At 52.4% G+C, this 22,691-nt stretch overlaps 1 protein-coding gene across 1 annotated transcript in view; it reads right to left on the reverse strand.

Moving 5' to 3' along the window:
• Positions 1 to 22,691, reverse strand: part of LOC146865664 (myosin-6) — a 353,172-nt gene that overhangs the window by 157,330 nt on the left and 173,151 nt on the right. The window contains exons 7-11 of the mRNA XM_085632498.1: positions 21,436 to 21,538; positions 21,029 to 21,121; positions 20,786 to 20,849; positions 1,508 to 1,606; positions 887 to 990 (exon numbers count right to left, since the gene is read on the reverse strand). Coding sequence (XP_085488624.1) covers positions 887 to 990; positions 1,508 to 1,606; positions 20,786 to 20,849; positions 21,029 to 21,121; positions 21,436 to 21,538 — 463 coding nt within the window. The remainder of the gene's footprint in view (positions 1 to 886; positions 991 to 1,507; positions 1,607 to 20,785; positions 20,850 to 21,028; positions 21,122 to 21,435; positions 21,539 to 22,691) is intronic.

Raw genomic sequence — 22,691 nt, forward strand, 5'->3', positions numbered from 1 at the left:
CAGCACAACGTTATTATTAATTTATTGTTCAAAAATGGTTATCAGACATCTTGAAACATTAAATTAATAATAAAGTATAACAAAAAGATGACTGCCTGTAAATGCATGCGTATGCACGGAGGTGTCCATTTAATGTGTTGTGTTATACTTTGTCACAAAATCCACTCCAAGATGGCCACTATGCATTTGGATGCATAAGCACCACAGTCATCTGAGTGGTTTTGTGGTGAAGTATGCCAAAAACTACTGAAAGATAACTGCTGTGTGTGGGCACACGTATACACACAGAGGAAGCTAGCTTTTCATGGTTTTTGCACTAAACAACTGCAAAAGAAAAGAAGCATTTACAAAGTCAATAGGTCTGCGACCTACTGCCCCAGGTGAGCCCTAATGGCTTTCCCAGTGCTTTATACTGATTGGTGGGGATCCCCTAGACCTGGTCATGCACTTTTTTTCTGGCCATCTCATTCGATGACCCCAGAGACCCGTATTGGTAAGTCCGCCACAGGTAAATGAGAAGAACTTATCCTGTAAGCCTTTCAAGTGGAGCTCTCTAAGAGGGAAGACCTCTCTCTCTCTCTCTTTCTATCTCTCTCTCTCTCTCAATCTCTTTCGCTCCTCCTGACCCCCCACCCTCAAGGCAAGAGAAAGACAGAGAGAAGACACAGGGTGTCCTATATGATGTTCCAGGGTATAATGAGTGTGGACTGTCCTGGGAATTGCTGTGCCTGCTTCTGTCCTTCTGGACAGTTCTCTTCCTTCCCTACTTACCGCAGCCATCGTTGTGTGGAAGTAGTGCTTGGGGTAGGGATGTGAGAGGCAGCAAGTGGTAGGCAAGCATGGCCTATCATTAAAGGAGGGATCAGTAATGGCAATGTGTCCTTACATCGGTGGCCATGAGCTCCTCTGCGTCATCAATGGAGGCGACAGTCACTTCTCCTTGGGAGATGTAGGAATAGTCATACGGGTTATTGGTGATAAGCAACATGTCTGTACCGAAGGAAATAGAAAGACATTTTATTCAGACACCAGCCAACAAACGTTGAGGTTGTTAATCATGCTGCAGTGCATTAATATATATGATATTCCAGAACCAGTCCATGACAGCTAAAGTGATATGTGTTATTAGGCACACATGCTGCAGTTGATGTGACAATCTTTCCCACTTTACTCAACAAACGAAGGACACTGGAACAGCTCAGGCTCATTTGCTCACAACCAAGGGCTCCCCTATCACTAAAATTCAGCCTCTCTGTGTGGCATTCTCCAAAACAAAAGCAATGGCTCTCTCCGCCAAACAGTGTGGCACACTTGTCGACTGACCAGGAAACATATTCTTTCATGTCAGCTACTCACTTGCCCACATTGTTAGATCTTTGCCAATTCACTTTATCCCTCTGTGTCTCCCTACCCATATCTGACAAGGCTGGACTCCACTCTTTAGGCTGATATACACACCACTAAACTCATATTGTCGCACAACCAGTTCAGAGGATTAAACACACACCCAGCAGCTCTGGCTTCTTGTTGGACAAGATCTGGTAGAAGATGTGATAATCCCTCTCAGCTTTTAACTGAAAAACCACCCGAGACTTCTCCAGGAGATCTGACGAAATGAGACAAAGAAAACAGAGAAAATCAAAGGACCACAAGGCATTACAAACCCAAGGAAGTTTTGAAAAATGCAAGAAAACAAAAGAAGTGCACCGACTACTGTTTCTAGATGTTTGGCGGTTGAGGAAACAACAACTTGATGGTAATTGTTTTACTCTGACATATTCAACATTATGGTGCCGATTCCGATCCTGTAAAACCCAGGTACGAACCGTTGTACGGAGCGTATTTTCCGTCCGACTCGTACCCGGGAAAACCACCTTGCAAACCCGTAAGTACGATTCGTACAGAAATACCATTTCCGTACGAATCGTAAAAAACACCGACCGGCAAAAATATACCCACAATTCCGATCCGGGACACCACACACGTGACGTCCGGACAGAGTCAGGCAGCGTTTTACGAACCAGCAAGTACGATTCGTGCCTACGTCACTCCGCACGGAACGGTGATGGATCAAACCCAGATCTGTTGACTGGGTGTGAGTGTTTGATTGGTTCTGATGCTCTGTCCATCACCACCCTCTTTTGTACCGCTTTGTTTGCCATAAGTTGGCAGGGTATGCTCAGACGTGAGTCCCTTGCTCACTTTGCCACTGGATTCAAGCAAGCCTGGCTGAAGACGGCTGAAATGCCAGAAACCGGTCCTAGGAAGCTTGTTTCCGGTCCAGGGAAGGCATGGCTTGGCAGTTCGGGCTGGACTGTTCCCATGAGGCACAGGGTCAGACTGAATTGCATATGGCCATGTCTGAACTGGGGTGGCAGAGTGGGCTAAAGAAAGGTGATGGATCAAACCCAGATCTGTTGACTGGGTGTGAGTGTTTGATTGGTTCTGATGCTCCGTCCATCACCACCCTCTTTTGTACCGCTTTGTTCGCCATAAGTTGGCAGGGCATGCTCAGACGTGAGTCCCTTGCTCACTTTGCCACTGGATTCAAGCAAGCCTGGCCGAAGACGGCTGAAATGCCAGAAACCGGTCCTAGGAAGCTTGTTTCCGGTCCAGGGAAGGCATGGCTTGGCAGTTCGGGCTGGACTGTTCGCGTGAGGCACAGGGTCAGACTGATTTGCATATGGCCATGTCTGAACTGGGGTGGCAGAGTGGGCTAAAGAACGGTGATGGATCAAACCCAGATCTGTTGACTGGGTGTGAGTGTTTGATTGGTTCTGATGCTCCGTCCATCACCACCCTCTTTTGTACCGCTTTGTTCGCCATAAGTTGGCAGGGTATGCTCAGACATGAGTCCCTTGCTCACTTTGCCACTGGATTCAAGGAAGCCTGGCTGAAGACGGCTGAAATGCCAGAAACGGGTCCTAGGAAGCTTGTTTCCGGTCCAGGGAAGGCATGGCTTGGCAGTTCGGGCTGGACTGTTCCCATGAGGCACAGGGTCAGACTGAATTGCATATGGCCATGTCTGAACTGGGGTGGCAGAGTGGGCTAAAGAACGGTGATGGATCAAACCCAGATCTGTTGACTGGGTGTGAGTGTTTGATTGGTTCTGATGCTCCGTCCATCACCACCCTCTTTTGTACCGCTTTGTTCGCCATAAGTTGGCAGGGTATGCTCAGACGTGAGTCCCTTGCTCACTTTGCCACTGGATTCAAGCAAGCCTGGCTGAAGACGGCTGAAATGTCAGAAACCGGTCCTAGGAAGCTTGTTTCCGGTCCAGGGAAGGCATGGCTTGGCAGTTCGGGCTGGACTGTTCCCATGAGGCACAGGGTCATACTGATTTGCATATGGCCATGTCTGAACTGGGGTGGCAGAGTGGGCTAAAGAACGGTGATGGATCAAACCCAGATCTGTTGACTGGGTGTGAGTGGTTGATTGGTTCTGATGCTCCGTCCATCACCACCCTCTTTTGTACCGCTACGTCGATCCGCACGGCAAATATTTTACGGCAGCCAAAAACTCCCGGGAAATTGAGGACGACGCGAAGAAGGAGCACCTGTACGCGACGGACAGCCATGGACCCCATCCTACGTGTCATCCCGGCCCTCATGGCCTACGACCTGGTGCACAGGAACCGACGCAGACGCCGCAGAAGGTCAGAACAACACCCAGGGGCAAAGGTGGGGGGCAGGGGCAGGAAACATAACCCCCATCCAAGTTAACAAGTAAACATGCCCTGTACATACCTTACCTCCAGGGTCTGGTCACTTCGGGGGTGGGGGCGTGTCCACCAAGGCCTGCGTCCCGCCACAACGGAAGTGGATGTGGACACGTCCCATCACCACAACAATTGTGGTACGCACAGTACCCACGCCTTAAGAGCGTGGGTACGGGTCGTACCACGCCTACCCCTACGTCACCCCAACAATGGCGGTACGGCCCGTACCCACGTTCTAAAGGCCTGGGTATGGGCCGTACCACCATTCTTGGGGTGACGTAGGAGTACGCGTGGTGTGACCCGTACCCATGCTCTGAAGGCCTGGGTACGGGCCGTACCCCAACGTGGGTACGGGCCGTACCGCCATTGTTGGCGTGACGTAGGGGTAGGCGTGGTACGACCCGTACCCACGCTCTTAAGGCGTGGGTACGTGCCGTACCACAATTCTTGGGGTGACGTAGGGGTACGCGTGGTACGACCCGTACACACGTTCTCAGAGCGTGGGTACGGAGCGCATCACGCGTACCCCTAGGGCACCAGCACATCATTGATACAAGGCGTACACACGCCACGAATGATGGGATAGGGCCTGGTGCAGCATCTGACCAGTATATTGGGGGGTGTATGCCCAGGTGAGCAGTGTACTGCACCAAGGGTGCAGGCGGGTGGGTGGGTGGGTGTCGTGCTACGATCCACATCAGTGGACAGAGACATAGGGGCGGGTGCCTATCATTCCCAGCAGTGCCCAGACATATGAGGGGTGGGTGCCTATCACTCCCAGCAGTGCCCAGACATATGAGGGGTGGGTGCAGAGGACTCCCAGCAGTGCCCAGACATATGAGGGGTGGGTGCCTATCACTCCCAGCAGTGCCCAGACATATGAAGGGTGGGTGCCTATCACTCCCAGCAGTGCCCAGACAAATGAGGGGTGGGTGCAGAGGACTCCCAGCAGTGCCCAGACATATGAGTGGTGGGTGCCTATCACTCCCAGCAGTGCCCAGACATATGAGGGGTGGGTGCAGAGGATTCCCAGCAGTGCCAAGACATATGAGGGGTGGGTGCCTATCACTCCCAGCAGTGCCCAGACATATGAGGGGTGGGTGCCTATCACTCCCAGCAGTACCCAGACATATGAGGGGCGGGTGCCTATCACTCCCAGCAGTGCCCAGACATATGAGGGGTGGGTGCAGAGGACTCCCAGCAGTGCCCAGACATATGAGGGGTGGGTGCATATCACTCCCAGCAGTGCCCAGACATATGAGGGGTGGCTGCCTATCACTCCCAGCAGTGCCCAGACATATGAGGGGTGGGTGCAGAGGACTCCCAGCAGTGCCCAGACATATGAGGGGTGGGTGCTTATCACTCCCAGCAGTGCCCAGACATATGAGGGGTGGGTGCCTATCACTCCCAGCAGTGCCCAGACATATGAGGGCTGGGTGTAGAGGACTCCCAGCAGTGCCCAGACATATGAGGGGTGGGTGCCTATCACTCCCAGCATTGCCCAGACATATGAGGGGTGGGTGCCTATCACTCCCAGCAGTGCTCAGACATATGAGGGGTGGGTGCCTATCACTCCCAGCAGTGCCCAGACATATGAGGGGTGGGTGCAGAGGACTCCCAGCAGTGCCCAGACATATGAGGGGTGGGTGCCTATCACTCCCAGCAGTGCCCAGACATATGAGGGGTGGGTGCCTATCACTCCCAGCAGTGCCCAGACATATGAGGGGTGGGTGCAGAGGACTCCCAGCAGTGCCCAGACATATGAGGGGTGGGTGCCTATCACTCCCAGCAGTGCTCAGACATATGAGGGGTGGGTGCAAAGGACTCCCAGCAGTACCAAGACATATGAGGGGTGGGTGCCTATCACTCCCAGCAGTGCCCAGACATATGAGGGGCTGGTGCAGAGGACTCCCAGCAGTGCCCAGACATATGAGGGGTGGGTGCCTATCACTCCCAGCGGTGCCCAGACATATGAGGGGTGGGTGCAGAAGACTCCCAGCAGTGCCCAGACATATGAGGGGTGGGTGCCTATCACTCCCAGCAGTGCCCAGAAATATGAGGGGTGGGTGCCTATCACTCCCAGCAGTGCCCAGACATATGAGGGGTGGGTGCCTATCACTCCTAGCAGTGCCCAGACATATGAGGGGTGGGTGCAGAGGACTCCCAGCAGTGGACAGAGACATGGGGGTGTGTACATCATCCTCCGGTGACCAAAACTCCATGGGTGCATGAAGGCATCCACAATGTGCAACTATGTTGAGAGTGCCATGACAACACATCAGTGTCCCACTCCCATGAGGATGGATGTCCTTCCCCCACTGCATGACACACCACATGTGGGTGTGATGACAAATTACACATGCATACCCACCCCTGGAGGTGGCAGCACAATACACACACTGAGATCATGCAACAAGACTGTATACTCATGTTAAACCCTACTAAACCAAGAGAGCGTAAGGGAACACACACTGTCACACACATTCCAGGACTGATAGGAATGTACAGGTGCTGGGGCAGCCAACAAGTTGTTGCCTCCCATGGAAGGAAAAGGGTGGAGTACCCACAGATACAATGCCCACAATTGTCAGTCAGGTGCCCAAATACCCTGCAGAACAAGTAACACATGTGTGCTAGGCTGGGAGTACACACATGCATAGTGCGGAAAAGGGACCATGAAGCCATGGCAACATACTCCATACACAAGTACAGTGACTACCAAGGATGGCACAGACAATGCAGGCGGAGACATTGCTGAGCAGGCATGGCCAAAGTTGAAGGGATCCGTCACACACCAAGGAAATGTAGACACAGGTCAGCACACACCCTGCAGGGAAGATGTCAGGTGCCACAGAGGAAGGAACACTCCTTGGGACAATGTCACCATACAGTAAGAGCTTACATGACCAAAGATTATTTGCAGAGACCTTGTGATGGCACGCAGATACCAGGGTCCACCCCATGAGCAGCACACTACAACATTTCCCAGACACCTAACACATTATCACCACCCCAACTCATGGAGCAACAGCACCAACAGCAATACCAGAAAAGCATTAGTGTGCAAATGAAAAACAAAATGCTTTATTCAGCATAAAAATAATATTTGAATTGAAATGTACACTATATACAAGGCCCAGAGGCCAGTCCATATGCGAACTCCTGGGGGGGGGGGACACATTGGGACGCGTCTCCCCTAGCTTGCCTGCACAGTTCAGAGTTCCTTTTCATCCACGGGGGGGGGGGCATCATGTGGGGGGGAAGGACCAGGCACCGCAGGGACAGGAGGGGCAAGGGTAGGTGTTGTGGGTGCAGGGACGGACGACTCCACCACAGGGGGTGGGGCAGCGCCAAAGGTGGTGGTTAGGATGGCGCTGCACACGGTCGCAAGGTCTTCCAGCGTCTCCCCTGCACCCGAAGGAACCACAGGCCCCAAGGAGGGGTGGGGGGTCGGAGGGATGGGTTGCAGCGCTACTGGGGGAGGGTGTGGACAGGGGGGGGGACTCAACTCCCCTGCCCGGGGACTTCCTCGACCGCTTGCGGGGTGGTGACACACTGGGGCTGAGGGACAGACTGGCCAAGAAGGACTCTTTGTCTGACTGTTGGGCAGGGGAGCTAAAGGGAGTGGTTTTGGAGGAAGTGGGTCGTGAGGACTGCAGACTCCCACTGTGGCTGTGTGTCTGTCGTTTCCCCCCGACCCAGTGGGTGTGCCTACTTCCCCCTGTGTGTGCGTGACAAGAGGTGTGCGCTTGGCCTTCCTTGTTGGTGTGCTGCCTGTGTCTGGTGGGGTGCATGCATGGGTATGTCTGGGTGTGCTTGGGACAGGCATGGGAGTGGGAAGTTTGGATGGTGCAGGGGTAGGGGGGGACAGAGCGCTGCAGGAGACCCACTGATGCCGTCAGTGACGAGTCCATGGACCTCAGCAACATCCGTTGGTCAGACATCGCTGCTGACATGCCCTCCATGTACGACACCATCTGTGTCAGCAGTCTGGTGTGGCCATGGAGGACATTAAGCAGCGATGTCTGACCAACCTGCAACTGCCGCAGGATGTCCACAGACTCGGCATTGACGGCAGCAGGGGAGACAGGGGCAGGGGGTGCGGTGCCTGGCACGAAGGAGACATGTTGTCGCCTAGCACGGACAGAATGGACCCAAGCAAGTGGGAGGGCAGTGATGGGAATGGAGGGGGTGGCGAGAGATGGAGTGCTGCTTTCAGCTGTGGGAGCAGCCTCCACCCCCTCTGGGATCTCAGCCTCGGACCCGTCAGCGTCATAGTTGGTGTTGGGACTGGACAGGTCCTCCGCCTGACTCCCCTCGCCCTCCGTGCCACTTGCTGCGCCAGACTCCCCAGCACTGGTGGCACCAGTGCTGGATCCCTCCTCCACGTCCGTGCCGGTGTCTCCCTCGGTGTCCCCCGACGATGCTGTGGGCAAGGTGAAGAGACAGGAAATAATCAGACACCTGTATACATATGACACATGAGTCCAAACTACATAGGTCACAGTGCATAGCATGAAAAGCATCATGAGTAACATCTACAATACTACGCACATATGTAGGCCCTGCACTACACAGTTGGTTGACCCACCATGCCACTTGGAAACAATGGAGAGCATGACACAACAGCAAATAACTTGATATCGAATTATACAGAGAAGCAAGTGTCTGTGGACAGTCGAGCACAGCATCTGGACCACACACCGTTGCCAAAAAAGGATGAGCAGGAACCATGTCTTTAAACTTTAGACACATGCTGTAAAGCACAAACATTAAACCCTGCACAACATGACTGGGTCAATGTCTGTTCAGATTGTCATCACACACAGGCCAGACCTGGAAAGGAGACATAAGGTTTGGACATGTAGGCCTTGGCCGCACAAACCCCCCCCCCTACCTGAGACTATGTGATTGAGACAGAGGAAGGACTTACACCTCTTCATCTGGGATCACAAAAATGGGCTTCATGAAATCCAAAGTGCACTCTAACTACCCCTCGTGGGGCTGACCACACATATTATTGACAAACAACCATCATCAGATAGTTGTACCGAGACACACAGGCACTGGCCACAGTGAGTATGCACAAGCCACATTGGGTCACCCTGTACAGTGGACACATGTAGCACACTTTACGTAAATACAAATGAGGCCAGGGTAAAATGCCACAGAGCCCAACCTATGCTGAAGACACAGAGAATGTCCACAGTGTTGGATGACACACATGATTCCTAGGAAAAGGTGTCTCAGGGGACTGTAGTGGCCACACTGCTCCATGGTCCTGGATAGATCTGACTGCAAAGAGGAGCAACCGTTCCCGCACTATGCATATCTCCCCCTCATGCACATCATGTCTGAGGCCACAACATCGGTCATGCATGCTGCACGTCTGTTCATTTCAAGCCTCACACTCCTATGTTAAGACTCAGCATCAGTGCCAACAATCATGGACCCCAAAATGACTGAACTGGACAGGGCAGAGGCAAGGTCCCAACACATGTCACAGACCACCCCCACACATGATGCTGCAAGCTTTGGGCACTTGGATTAACTGGCAGCCTAGATTACCTTGTGCAAGAGTGACTACACACAGACCAGGGAACACATGTCAAGGAGCGGAAGGGAGGAAGAACAGCACCGGGTGACTTGGGGGAACAGGATATGCACTGCACATATAAACCCTGGCAGTGTATCCAGGCGACTGAGCACTTCCAAAAGCTGGTGACACACAACAAACACACATGTACCTACCCCCTTGCTGCTGCTGCTTCTCCTGTAGCCGCCTATCCATGTCAGGGAAGACCACCGCCAGGACACGCTTCATTTGGTGGGTCAGGCGCCGGCGCCCGCGGTTCTTGCCTTCTGGTGAGTCCCCCAGCAGGAACCGGGCGATCCTCCTGGTCCAGCACCGGATGTCCTGCCAGCGTTTCCACACCTGTGCCAGGCGCCGACTGTGACCCTCCACAGATCTCACGGCCCTGACGGCCCGTTTCCATATCTCCCCCTTCTCGTAGGCGGTTACCTGTGTGGATGACAAAGTGAGACAACATCACTACATCTGCTCCATGTCACAGAGACACACATTTGAACATCTTTGATATGTTGAACAGGGCATAGTATGCTGCCAATGAATAGCACCTTTGTCATAGGGACATTAGGCTCAGTAGAAACCCCAATGCACTACATGGCATTGAAAGTACACAGGTGGCATGAGGGGTGCGACACACTCCCTGATCATGGCATACACTGGACATCACAAGCAACACAAAGCTGATGGCCAGCACCTCCAAGCAGTCACATGCCCCAGGCCACTGACCCAACAACAGCAGACTACACAGACACACACAGGCACAGATCATTCACCTGCCAGTGGCAACAGCCGATACAAACCTCACTCTGCACATGTGCCACTTGCCTGGGGGGTGTCACAGGCGTGGGGCTAGCCAAGCAAGTCAGACACACAGCACGGCTTACTTCTCACATCAGATGGGTCGAGCTGTTGCCTCCTCCATGCAGCTGTGGTGCAACACTCCACATAGACACTCACCCACATGACAAGGAACATTCACACACATCAATGTCCAGATCATTTGGACACTCTCACCACAGCTCCACTCAACTCACACACATCTGTGGGTACAGTCACCTGTCACACGGGGGAACACTGAATCACCTCAGGACTATAGAACAAGAAGGGTCAAGAGGATTAGCTATGCTGAATGTGACATGCAGCATGCAGTGAATGTCACAGTAAGCACAATGCAAGTGAGGAGTGCACACATGAACCACATCATGCTCTGCATGACAGACATGAGCCATCCCCCCCCACCCGGGACCCACTCTAAACAACATTTCATGTCTGTCACACCTGGACACAATGCCAGAAGTGCCAGTCACAAAAAGAAGGGGCACAGTCAAAGGTAGCAGAGTCAGCACTCACCTGCACCCCTGGTCTACCATACAGGCTGGGGAACTGTGGGAGGATGACGTCCAGCAACGCCTCATTCTCCTCCTGGGTGAATGGCTGGGCCCTCTCCACAGACCGCGACATGGTGCCAGAGGAATCACAAGCAGCAGCAGTGGTGTCGAATCAAAGGTTGTGCAGGCAAGTGCCCTCTCATGGGTTCTTCCTGACTTATATCTGCCTTGCTGGCCTATTTCAGTAACAGGAGTGCAGAGTGATTGGTCAGACTCCTTTGCATCCTACGTTTCCTCCAATCCCTTTAAACATACACCAGTGACAGCATTAGCATTTTTTCGAATTTGCAGCATCATGTCAAGTCAACAACCACTTTTCAACAATGTATATTGTGGCCAACAGCTTTTTCCAGGCCACATGATGGAAAAATTTGAACTTCAAACTGGGTATCCATGACAACCAGCATGCATGTAGGCCCTAATACTTGTCCCTTATGTGTCCCCATTGTAAATTTCAAATCCCCACACAGGTACGGTGCGTTTCACACGTACCCCTAGGGCACCACTACGGGTACGGCCCATAGCACTATGGCGTACGCCTACGGCAACACTGCCATAGTGCTACGGGCCCTACACACGCGGGTACGAGCCGTATCTCTATGGCGTACGCCTACGGCGACACTCCCATAGGGATAGGACGACTGTGTACACGTACGTGTGTACGGTCCGTACACACACGCGTACTCCTACCCAAAACCCATATAGTGATACGACCGTACACACGCCCTCAGAGCGTGTATACGGTGCGTTTCACAGCTCACACTGGTGATAGGAGGCGCACAGGAAAGGAATGGAGGTGTCAGACTCGCACAAGGATGGACATCAAGTCATTGTCAGTGCAGTGCTTCATGTGTAGGGCCTAGGTATGTCAGGCAGTGAGCTGGCACATGTCTCCTCATGTTTTAACCCAATAGTTGTGTGATGACCTGTGTACACATGTCATGTGTGATGGGGCACTATGTGGCGCACTTCCCCTTCACACCTTTTACATGTGTGCATGTAGTTCAAACTTGTCAAGCACTGCATCACTGGCATGGCACAGTCACCAACACCCGCAACTGTCCCCTGATGCCAGGTACATGGATGATGACACCTGACATCTCACTACCAGCGTGCCCCGATGTGACTATGTCATGTGTGTGTCATGTGTTTCCATGATCTTGCTGTTGGTGTTCCGTCAACGGCATCTGCTGTAGCTGCATCCAACATGTGTCTGTGTGTAGATGCCCATGTCACACTATTATGCACACCAGGACACATGTGGAATAACACGTAACGTGTGTCTGTATGCATCGAACAGGGACTTGTGAGCTTAGGACATATCAGCGTAGTCTCAATGTCTGTGTGATCATTTTTGACATGTACCCCTTCATGGCAAGGTGTGTGGTCTGTCCTTTTTCAATGACATGTGACCTGTGCGTCTAGCTTGCCGGCAGCTGTCTGTATGAGACAACATCCTTCAAATGCACATATGTGGATGTATGTCACTCCTGTAATGTGTCTGGCTGTTCACTCACACTGGCCCACAGCTACTTTCATGGCATGTCATGTAGACCTTGACAATCCACGTTTGTAGCTGGATCTTGGTAGGAGTATCACCTGGCTGGCATACGTGTGCAGGATGTATTGCACAGACCAGACTCTGTATGTAGCATATGTGTATTAGCTGTTGAACATGTGCTCAGTTCATTGACATTGGTGTAGTAATGTACTCAATCTTCGTTATTCCTTCCAAATTTCTGCAGGGCACCGCCTCTCCCCCGACCAATGCCAGACTTGGCTGCCATGAGGGAACGTGACTGCATACGCTGCTACAGATTCAACCAACAGTTAATTGTGGACCTGACAAACAGGCTGGCCCCACACCTCCAACTGCGACACAGTTATCCGACTGCGCTGACCCCTAAGATGAAGGTGATGTCAGCCCTACATTTCTTTGCCACCGGTACGTTTCAATTGACCATAGCTGATGTGGGTGGCATGTCCCAGACCATGTTCAGCCGTGTCCTGCATGATGTTTTAGAAGCCATGTTGGAGCACCTGGATGAATTCATCCATTTTCCAACTCCTGAGCAGTTGACAGGTATCAAGGGTGAGTTCTATGCCCTGGGAGGGATGCCCCATGTAATTGGGTCCATTGATGGGACACATGTGGCTTTGGTACCACCACAGGCACAGGAGGTAGCCTTTCGTAACCGTAAACATTACCACTCCATTAATGCCCTTGTGGTGTGTCTTGCTAACATGGTGATTTCCCATGTCTGTGCACGTTTTCCAGGGTCAGCACACGATGCCTACATCATGAGGCGTAGCAGGGTGCCAGAAATGATGCTGCAGCTGCACAACGAACGAGCATGTCTTGTTGGTGGGTAGACTCTGTTTGTCCAGTATTCAGCAGTATCTTAGCATGTGACGGCATCTCCTGACCCACTTCTGTACATGATGTTTCCATGTAGGGGACTCTGGCTAGCCCAACATGCCATGGCTGGTGACGCTTCTCCGCAACCCAAGAACAGCTGCAGATCACCGTTACAACAACGCCCATGGGCAGACCAGGCGAGTGATTGAGAGGACGTTTGGCCTCCTGAACAGCCGATTCCGTTGCCTCCACAAGACTGGCGGGTCCCTCCCATATGCACCGGTGAAGGTCTGCAAAATCTTCCTCGTGTGCTTCATGCTGCACAACATGGCAGTGGAGAAAGCTGTGCCACTCATCCTGGATCCCGATGAGCAGGAACATCCACCCGTGGAGGATGAGGGCCTTGGTCACGAGGCAAGTGAGGAGGAGGAGGAGGACATCCGGAGTCAGCTCATACGCAACTTCTTCTCATAATGGTGAGTCCCTGGGTCTGAGTGTGTACGCTTGGAGCCTTGTGTGGCATGTGGTGCAATGTGTGTGTCCAGCTGACTGTATGCGAAGTGACTTTGAGGTGTGTGCTGATGTGTCACTCGAGTGCTGATGTCATTCCACACATTTTAGCTGACACACTCAATTGACAACTAGCATGGTGTCAACCTTATTCATGTAGAGTACATGACCATGCATGCGGATGACTATGTGTTTCCTGACTTCTTGTGTGTCTCTCATCCCCAGGTATTTGCGCATGCTGTCTGCTCGTGGCATCGTTGTGCTCCTGCCATTCCTCATGAGTAATACAACGTGTGCTGAATCAGCGTTACATGCACGGACATGGTGAGAAGTCTCCTTTGGGTAAGGATTGCAGCAATGCTTTTTGGGTGTGGTAGTTGTTTGTAATGTGTGGGCACTGCTCCTGTGCAGGTATTGTTACTATGCATACATGTCGACTCACCATGGGGCACATAACATGTAGCATGACTCACATGAATTGATAGTCACACTTCGTGACAGTCATCTGTTATGGGATTGTGGATTTTGATGAAGGCATCTATGTGTGTACAACTTCCCTCGGAAACATACGGGAGGCTACGGGTGGACATATTGCGGGACATCACCATGAGAGGCTCAATGGGGAATTGCAGCCTCTCCGTGTGCAGCAGGGGATGTTTGGCTCACCCCCTTCACTTGTGTGCCACTCCCATGGATTGACAGCATCTGTGCTGCGAAGGGGGTGTCCAGTGTAGGTCCCACATGTTAATCCAAAAGACCATGTGAGTCTGTTAATATTGATGCATTTCCATAGGTGTGAGCCTGAGTAATAAAGGTGTTCCTCAGCCTCCAAGGTGCCTCATCTCTGTCAATGCAGGTCTCTTGCCACTGTGCATGGACCATCTCTGGCATGGTTGTCAAGGATTGTGCATATGAGTCTATGTGTAGATTAGCAACCTGCATGCTGTTCTACATGTATTTGATTCTCTATTCTGCATGACGTCCATGGCTGTGTATGTGTTTTGGTATGTTGGTCCCCACAACGGGCCATCAACACCTTCTGGGGTGTGTTTCCTGTGCGCAGCTTGGCCTTCAGTTTCATGATCCGGTGTCAGTCATCTTTGGGGATTGTGCATCCTTTGTCTCTGGGTGTGCCATTGAAAACCGGTCACTCCTTCCTTGACATACACCTGTTTCAGTAGTCCTTTCTGACATGCTAGTCTTTGTGTGGAAATTGTGGCATAGTTTCCAGGACATGCTGCCTGCTGTTGCAGCCACTGAAGCAAGGGCACACGAAGTTTCCTGATTTGGCAACACACACACATCAAAGATGCTCCTCCCTTCCTCCATCAACCCATTCATTTGGCTGTCATCAGCTTGTCTGTGCCACTGTTGTGGCCACGCCGTCCCAAAGGCTGGATCGTCTGCACATGCAACGTGCACATTGCACGAGCCTCATGTCCTTGCATGACCCACATCACACTACAGTCTGATGTTGCAGCCACCCTCCAAGCAATGTCCATCCACACATCTGCCGCCAGCTCTCAGGCATACACTAAGCACACACACAACACCTTTGCATGATGAGTGTGCAACTCCGACTGCCTACACAGCGCTGCCATGCCTTCCAGGCCCTGTCACACCCACCAAGTCATGTCCCTCCTACTCCCCACCGGCTCTGTACCCCGGCAAGGACATGGGAGAGGGACTCAAGGCTTCTGCATGTAGTATGCTGTCGTTGTGAGGCACATGGCACAGGTATCATCTGTCAGCGTGTCAAACTACAATGTGTCCAGGACCCCCTCTCCACCATCAAATGCGCACACAACCTCATCATCAACTCGTATGCCATTGACAGCCAGGTGCTCCTCACCCTCACCAAGGGCGCAGACATTGCCAGTTCCAATATTCTAGATTGCATGAGATCCATTGATGAATGGCAGAACAGCAGCCACCTGAGGCTGGACTTGTACAGGACTGAGGTCAACATCTGAGGATTGTCCCCTTACAGCTGGGTCAACTGCTTGTGTCCCACCCGCAGTAGCCCCGCAGTAGCCCCGCACAAGCACCCAGTGTCCATGCACACAAGAAGGTGTGCATCATGGATTGCTTGCTCACATTTGCCATGGTAATCACCAGCATCTGTGCCTCAGACTGCAACACCCTCTGCATTATGCACATGATCTCCAGATAGATCCACTCCAAGGAAAGACGAACCATCCCCCAGGTCCACGACAACATCTGTGTCAAATACTGCCCTGCCCTCTACGGGCAGCCACATCCAAACTCCCAGGACACTTGTCCACATCCAGGCTACATCTGCACACCTCAGCTGCAACATCCCGCGCCCCAGCCACATCACCGTCCAGCAGAGATAGCTGCAATGGATCACTGTGCGCTGCAGGATGACCTTCAGACTCCCTACCCACACTCAGGAGGCAGGCCACAACCCCGACCCAACACCAACCTTGTACCACTGTCATCCGAGACCCCGTAGTGCCATCTCCATGCATCCAACCTTGACCTGGCCACCATTCTTCCGATCCACCGTACTCCAGCATGCAGGACATAGTTCTCCCACCTGGGAACACATACCTGGGACTCCCTCCCCAGGAACCTCCGAATGAGGCATGACCTCTACGCCTTAATGGTACTCTTCCAAATAGGTCTGTCGGCACAGTATTGCATGCACCCCCTCAGCAGCTTGAGGCCATCACAGGTGAGTATTGTGCTCCATGTCTGCATTGAATGATACATTGTGACCCCTGTGTGTCCTGTACCAGGCTCCGATCCCAGGGTATGGATGTGTGGAGTGAGTTCAACACTCAGGCATAGTTTGACATTTACACACACATATGTTGGTGAATAATGCCAAATGACAGCAACATCTCATGACAAAATAAAGTATTTATTTTTGGTGGGGTGAGTCTTTTGGTGGATGAAGTAAGGTGCTCTATCGGGTGCAAAGAATCCAAAGTTCACAGGGGGAGATGGCATCCTTGTCAGTTGGAGTTATCAGAGTCCAGATCACAGTGTTGGTCATCATTGGTCAGACTGTGACCAGCAAGTCCATGTGGCAGAGAATGTCATTGGGTGAGGTGGTGCTGTTGCGCCAGAGGGCCAGGTGCCAGGCCAGGTGACCTGGGAGATGTGGATGGTCCGCTGACTCTCACGGTCTTTTCCGTGGACGACCCACCTTCCTCCAGGGACCCTCAGATGCAGGCCTTGACGATGTCTGTGATGCTCCGTCGGACGAATCCTCCTCCTCCTCCTCCTCCCTCCCTGTGGCAGGTGCTGGTCTTCGCCTGGTGTCACAGGGAGGGTTGCCCATGTTGTCGGCAATCCGACGGAGTGAACGGCTCATGTCCGTTTGCACCGCCAGGAGCTCAGCCAGTCTTGCCTCCATCCGTCCTTGGTGTTGTTGACTGGCATGTTGCTCGGCCTGCAGGTTCTTCATCTCGTCGAGGGTCCCCTTCATCTCTGTGAGGCTCGACACTACCTGGCTGATGCCCCTGGTGTCACGCCGGTATGTGTCCTGGATGTGGTGTATGTGTGACATACCGGTTCCCTCAGCTGGCTGGTCAGGTTCGCGCCTCCGCCTGCCTCCACTCCCACCCCCATGCCCACACGAGCCTGGCCTGCCGTTGTGGGCACATCAATTCTACAGGACCCCTGAGGGATGGCATTATCGGGGTTGTCTGCCTCCTCCTGGGTGCCCGGAGAACCTTGTCTCTCCTGGTCAGACTGGCTGTGTTGTTCAGTGCGAGCAGGGCTCCTGGGTATTTCCTGGGATGTGCCAGGAATGGGGGTGGTGGTTGGCACAGATGTACCTGACGCAGGTGCTGCAGGGGCTTGGGCACCAGAGGGGCCATGTTGGTCGGGGTCATCCACGGAGTGGTGAGAGTCGTCGCTGCCGGTGGGATCATGTTCACGCTGAGCCTGGGACTGTGATTGTTCCCCCCCATTGTTGGGGGGAGGTCGATGACGTTGCCCTGTGTGTGAGAGAGAGACAATGTTAATGCTGTTTCATGCCACATCCATGTTTCATACATATTCTTGTTGTCACAAATCCTCCAGGTAGTTGGATGTGCCTAGCATTCCTCTCAATGTCCACTTGGGGATGGGTATGTTGCGGGGGACAGTTTGGTATGTCCTCCTGAGTGTTTGACCAGTAGAATTTTGGCTCGGGTGCTTTTTTGGCGATGGATTGGTCTTGTTGTGTCACATGTCCATTGTGAGAGTGGGTAAATCCGTTGCCTGCCTGGGTGTGTGCTTGTGTGAGGGGGGGTGTGTGACCGGGCCTGCTGTTGGGTGTAGTGTTATTTGTCATTGGGTCTCCCAGGTGATGTGTCTGTCCCCTCATGGTGCATGCTGGCATGACAGTGAGTTTGAGTGCCTGTGCTAGATATCTGAGCTTGTGTAGTTGGTGTTTGAGTGTACAGTGGTCACAGAAGGGCCTTGTGCTGCATACAGCAGGGCCAAGTGTCAGCTACCTTGTCAGTACTTTGCCAGTCCCTGTGCATTGGGCATGGTGCATGGGTATGTACCTAGGCCATATGGGCTGAGGGCATTGGTGTCTGCTTCGGAGTTGCACAATGTGTTGTGTGAGCCCCACCCTCCCAGCATCTCGGACATCCAGTCTTGGGTTTGTGGTTGGTGTGGCCTGGGACATGGCATTGCCTTTATTTGTGAATGGGGCATGGAGACGTTAGTGGCATGAGCATAGTTTTAGAGTGTGGTTGTGTGCGGTGAGGGCTTGGGGGAAGTTGCGTGCATTCGGTGTATTTGTGGTGTGGATGGCATTCCCCCCATGTTACGTGAGTTGTTTGTGTACTCACCAGGCTCTGCGACTCCTTCGACTCCGTGTACTCCCACCGGAGGTAGCATGGCCATCACCTTCTCCTCCCAGGGATGGTAATGTACGGGTCTGCGGGGCAGCCCACCTCCAGTGATGTTACTCTGGGTGTATTCCTCGTTCATCTTCCTCTTGACTGCCCTGCGCAGATCGTACCACCTGGCGTGGCATTCATGCCTGGTCCTTCGGATGGGCGCAACAGCATTCACCTTGTCGACGATCCTCTGCCACAGGCTTGTTTTTTGGGCTATGCTGGTCTGTCTGACCAATGTTCCAAACAGCTGTGGCTCGACTCTGATGACTTCGTTGACGAGGAGGTCCAGCTCCGCCCTTGTGAACTTTGGATTCTTGTCTGTGGGCATGGTGTGGGGTGTGGGTGTGGATGGTTGTGGGTGTGAAGGTGTAGGTGTGTGTGAATGTGAAGAGGGGGTGTTTGTGAATGAGGTTGTGTGAAGGTGTGTAAGTGAAGGTGTAGTTAAGGTGTAAGTAAGGTGCAGTTGTTTGTCTGTGGGGTCTGGCAGCAGTGAGTCGGTTGCAAAGGCTCATGGGTTGTGTGTGTGGGCCCTTTTTATTGGTCCATTTGTGAGTGTGGCTGGGTTTGAATTTGTGGTGGGTGTGTTATAAGAGGTGGTTGTGATTTAGGGCCTCTGTTTGCCTGTTTAGATGTGCCAGGTCAGTCATAGAGATGTATTTTGTCATGTTGACGTGTTTTGTGGTGTTGTGCGAGTCGAATTGACCCTCCTTGTGCTGTTTTACAGTGTCCTGGTTCTGTACGAGTCATTTTCGCGTAGGTAAGGTCCGTACATACGCGATGCTGGGTAAGGGTGCTGGGGTACGGTGTTGGGGTACGGTGCGTACAGGTACGGGGCTGGGCTACGGTGTTGGGGTATGGTGTGTACAGGTACGGGGCTGGGCTACGGTGTTGGGGTACGGTGCATACAGGTACAGGGCTGGGGGACGGGCCTGGGGTGCGGCGCGTACAGGTGGGGGGCTGGGGTACGGTCCTGGGGTACGGGGCGTACAGGTGCGGGGCTGGGGAACGAGCCTGGGGTGCGTCGCGTACAGGTGGGGGGCTGTGCTAGGGTGTTGGGGTACGGTGCATAGAGGTGCGGGGCTTGGCTACAGTGTTGGGGTACGGTGCGTACAGGTACGGGGCTGGGCTACGGTGTTGGGGTATGGTGCATACAGGTACGGGGCTGGGCTAAGGTGTTGGGGTACGGTGCGTACAGGTACGGGGCTGGGGGACGGGCCTGGGGTACGGCGCGTACAGGTGGGGGGCTGGGGTACGGTCCTGGGGCACGGGGCGTACAGGTGCGGGGTTGGGGTACGAGCCTGGGGTGCGTCGCGTACAGGTGGGGGGCTGTGCTAAGGTGTTGGGGTACGGTGCGTACAGGTGCGGGGCTGTGCTACGGTGTTGGGGTATGGTGCGTACAGGTACGGGGCTGGGCTACGGTGTTGGGGTATGGTGCGTACAGGTACGGGGCTGGGCTACGGTGTTTGGGTATGGTGCGTACAGGTACGGGGCTGGGAGACGGGCCTGGGGTGCGGCGCGTACAGGTGGGGGGCTGGGGTACGGTCCTGGGGTACGGGGCGTACAGGTGCGGGGCTGGGAGACGGGCCTGGGATGCGGCGTGTACAGGTGAGGGGCTGTGCTACAGTGTTGGGGTACGGTGCGGAGGGGGGGTACGGTGCTGACATGTGCGGGGTGTGGGGGGCTGTACGACTCGTATCCGGGCACAAGTTTACCCGTGTACATGTAGGCTACAGCGTTCGCTCCGTACGGGGCATTTTACATGTGGTTGTGTATTCAGACGGGCGGTACGGATCGTACTTGCGCGCTCGGACTACTGTTTTACGATTTGCACGTAAAAATGTCCGGCTCCCTGTCGGACACTTTTCCCGACACTATTCGGACGTAAAAATTTACGGCTCCCTCTCGGACCATTTTCCCAACGCAATTCGTATGTATTTTTCACGTACGAATCGTACTTCGCAGTTTGTACGGTACTTGTACGATTCATACGTAAAAATATACGGATACGAGTCGTACGCAAAAAAAAATTCCCGGATCGGAATCGGCACCTATATGTCACGTTCAAAAAAGAAAGTAGCTGGTAAATTATCTGATAATGTGCCTACTGGGGATATCTGTGTGTGACCAGAGGTACAGGGTAGAATGAAAGTTTAGTATCATTACAATAGCAGCATTTGCATTTACACTGACAAGAAACCTAAGACTGTGCAGCAAAATACCTGTACCAGTGACCCTTTATGAGAGTTCAGTCAAACAATATTGTGCGAAATAAATGGACAAATGCTACCGCGAAAGCAACCATGGCCTGATCTTCTTCGATAAACTGCACAAAAGCTAACCAGTCTCACTCACAGGTTTCGATGTCTGCCGATGCCAGCTTCCCGGTGGCCCCAAAGTGGATCCGGATGAATTTACCCTGGAGAGTAAGAAGAAAGGGAATGGTCAAGGGTGTGAGAGTGGGCGAGGGTAGAGAGAAGGAGTACAAGAGGGAAACAGAGAGGCAAGACAGGAATGCTGACAAGAAGTGCCAGCCCTAGGTGTTATCTACGCTCATGCAGACATAGAATACTCCTGTAGACATAGGACAATACTCACAAACCGGGAAGAGTTGTCATTGCGGAGGGTCTTTGCATTCCCAAAGGCCTCCAGAGCTGGGTTGGCCTGGATGATTTGATCCTCCAATGTGCCCTAAGGGTAAATACAAATGCGGTTCAGATAATCCTTGATGTAAGATTTAGAGGTACAGCATCTGTCTGTGAAATATTAGGGGGTAAAATTAGTGACTGGCCTAGACTGGAGGGGCTTATGATGGATGAAGCTTCAGTGTAAACAAAGACCCAGAGCTCGGTGTCTGGTGAGCTTCAAGGGCTAGCCCTCAGCCTGGGTTGATTTTGAGAATCATATTTCACTATTTTGTAAATTGGGAACCAATTCTCAATCCACCTGGGTTTCAGGGATTGGTTCAGCCTATCTTGGTTTCGGGGATGAAGTACAACACTCACTTTATTAGCGGTTTCCTTCTTGCGGTCGCTGGTGGCTGCGATGCTGGCGAAATACTGGATAACTCTCTTGGTGTTCACCGTCTTCCCAGCTCCGGATTCTCCACTGCATGAGAGGCGACAAGTAAGAGGAGCAAGAAAGGGGAGACGCAAGGGACAGATGTTGAGTAGACAAAAAGAATGAGAAGGAAACCGAGAAAGAGAAATGTAGAGGGAAAGAATGGTACAAGATGACATTGAAAGAACAGTACAAGAGACAGATAAGGAGTGGGATATGAAAAATAAAGCAGAGAAATAGACAGAACAGGATGAGTGATAAAAATGGCAGAGAGATGAGTGGAGGAAGGAAGAGGGACCGAAAAGTGTCCCATACGAGAATATAACATAGAAAACGGCCGGGAAAAGAGTGCAGCAAAGGAGAAGGAATGTGACAAACACAGCGAGAAAAATGACGGGAAAGGAGTGCAGAAATTGTTATTTAGGTTACTAACAAGGACTCCTCTAGCCCTTTGCATGCTGTGTTTCCTCCCCCCATTTTCTGATGTCTGTATGGGCATGTATATGGTGCAGACGTACAAATGAAACAGACGTCTTGTCCAGATGCTGGTGTCTAAAGGACCCAGAGGACATACTGATCACTCACCACTCACTGGGCCTGCTGTAATGCGGGTCCACCAATGACCAGACGTCTCATTCAGCCTTACAGTCACCTACAACTTTGCATTCAATTATCTTCAAATTTCCTGGTTTTCGATTGCTTTCTTCCTAGGTGGAATTGAGCCAGTCTCTGAGGACAGCCAACCCGAGTTAAATGTCTGCCTGATCCAGAAAAGGAAGGGCAGTCTAACTAACCTGGGTGCGAAGTGTTTCTAAAGACAGAAATAGTAACTATCCTCAAACTGCATTGCTTCAATCTTCCCAGTTGGTCACATGGATTACCCATGAGGGTTTCCCAGAAAATAGCAGAAAAGACAGACAAGAAGAAACTAAATGTACGCAACTGGTAAACAGGTCGCGGTACTCACACACTTTCCTGTTCAGAAATAACTGTGTGAAGATTTCACTGTTGGAGCTGAGGCAGACAAGCTAAAGTACTATAGATTGCAATACGGAAGGGGTGCATTTGACTGATATGTCCAGCTACTTAATGATGAGACGGCAGGACAGGGGGGCAGATACTGCCTATGATACTTTACAAACGCACGACAATCCCTGCGAAGTTAACATGCACTATGTCATAATTCTGTGATTGAAATAAT

Source organism: Triturus cristatus, chromosome 2_1 (genome assembly GCF_964204655.1).
Source record: "Triturus cristatus chromosome 2_1, aTriCri1.1, whole genome shotgun sequence".
Classification (NCBI taxonomy): Eukaryota; Metazoa; Chordata; class Amphibia; order Caudata; family Salamandridae; genus Triturus; species Triturus cristatus.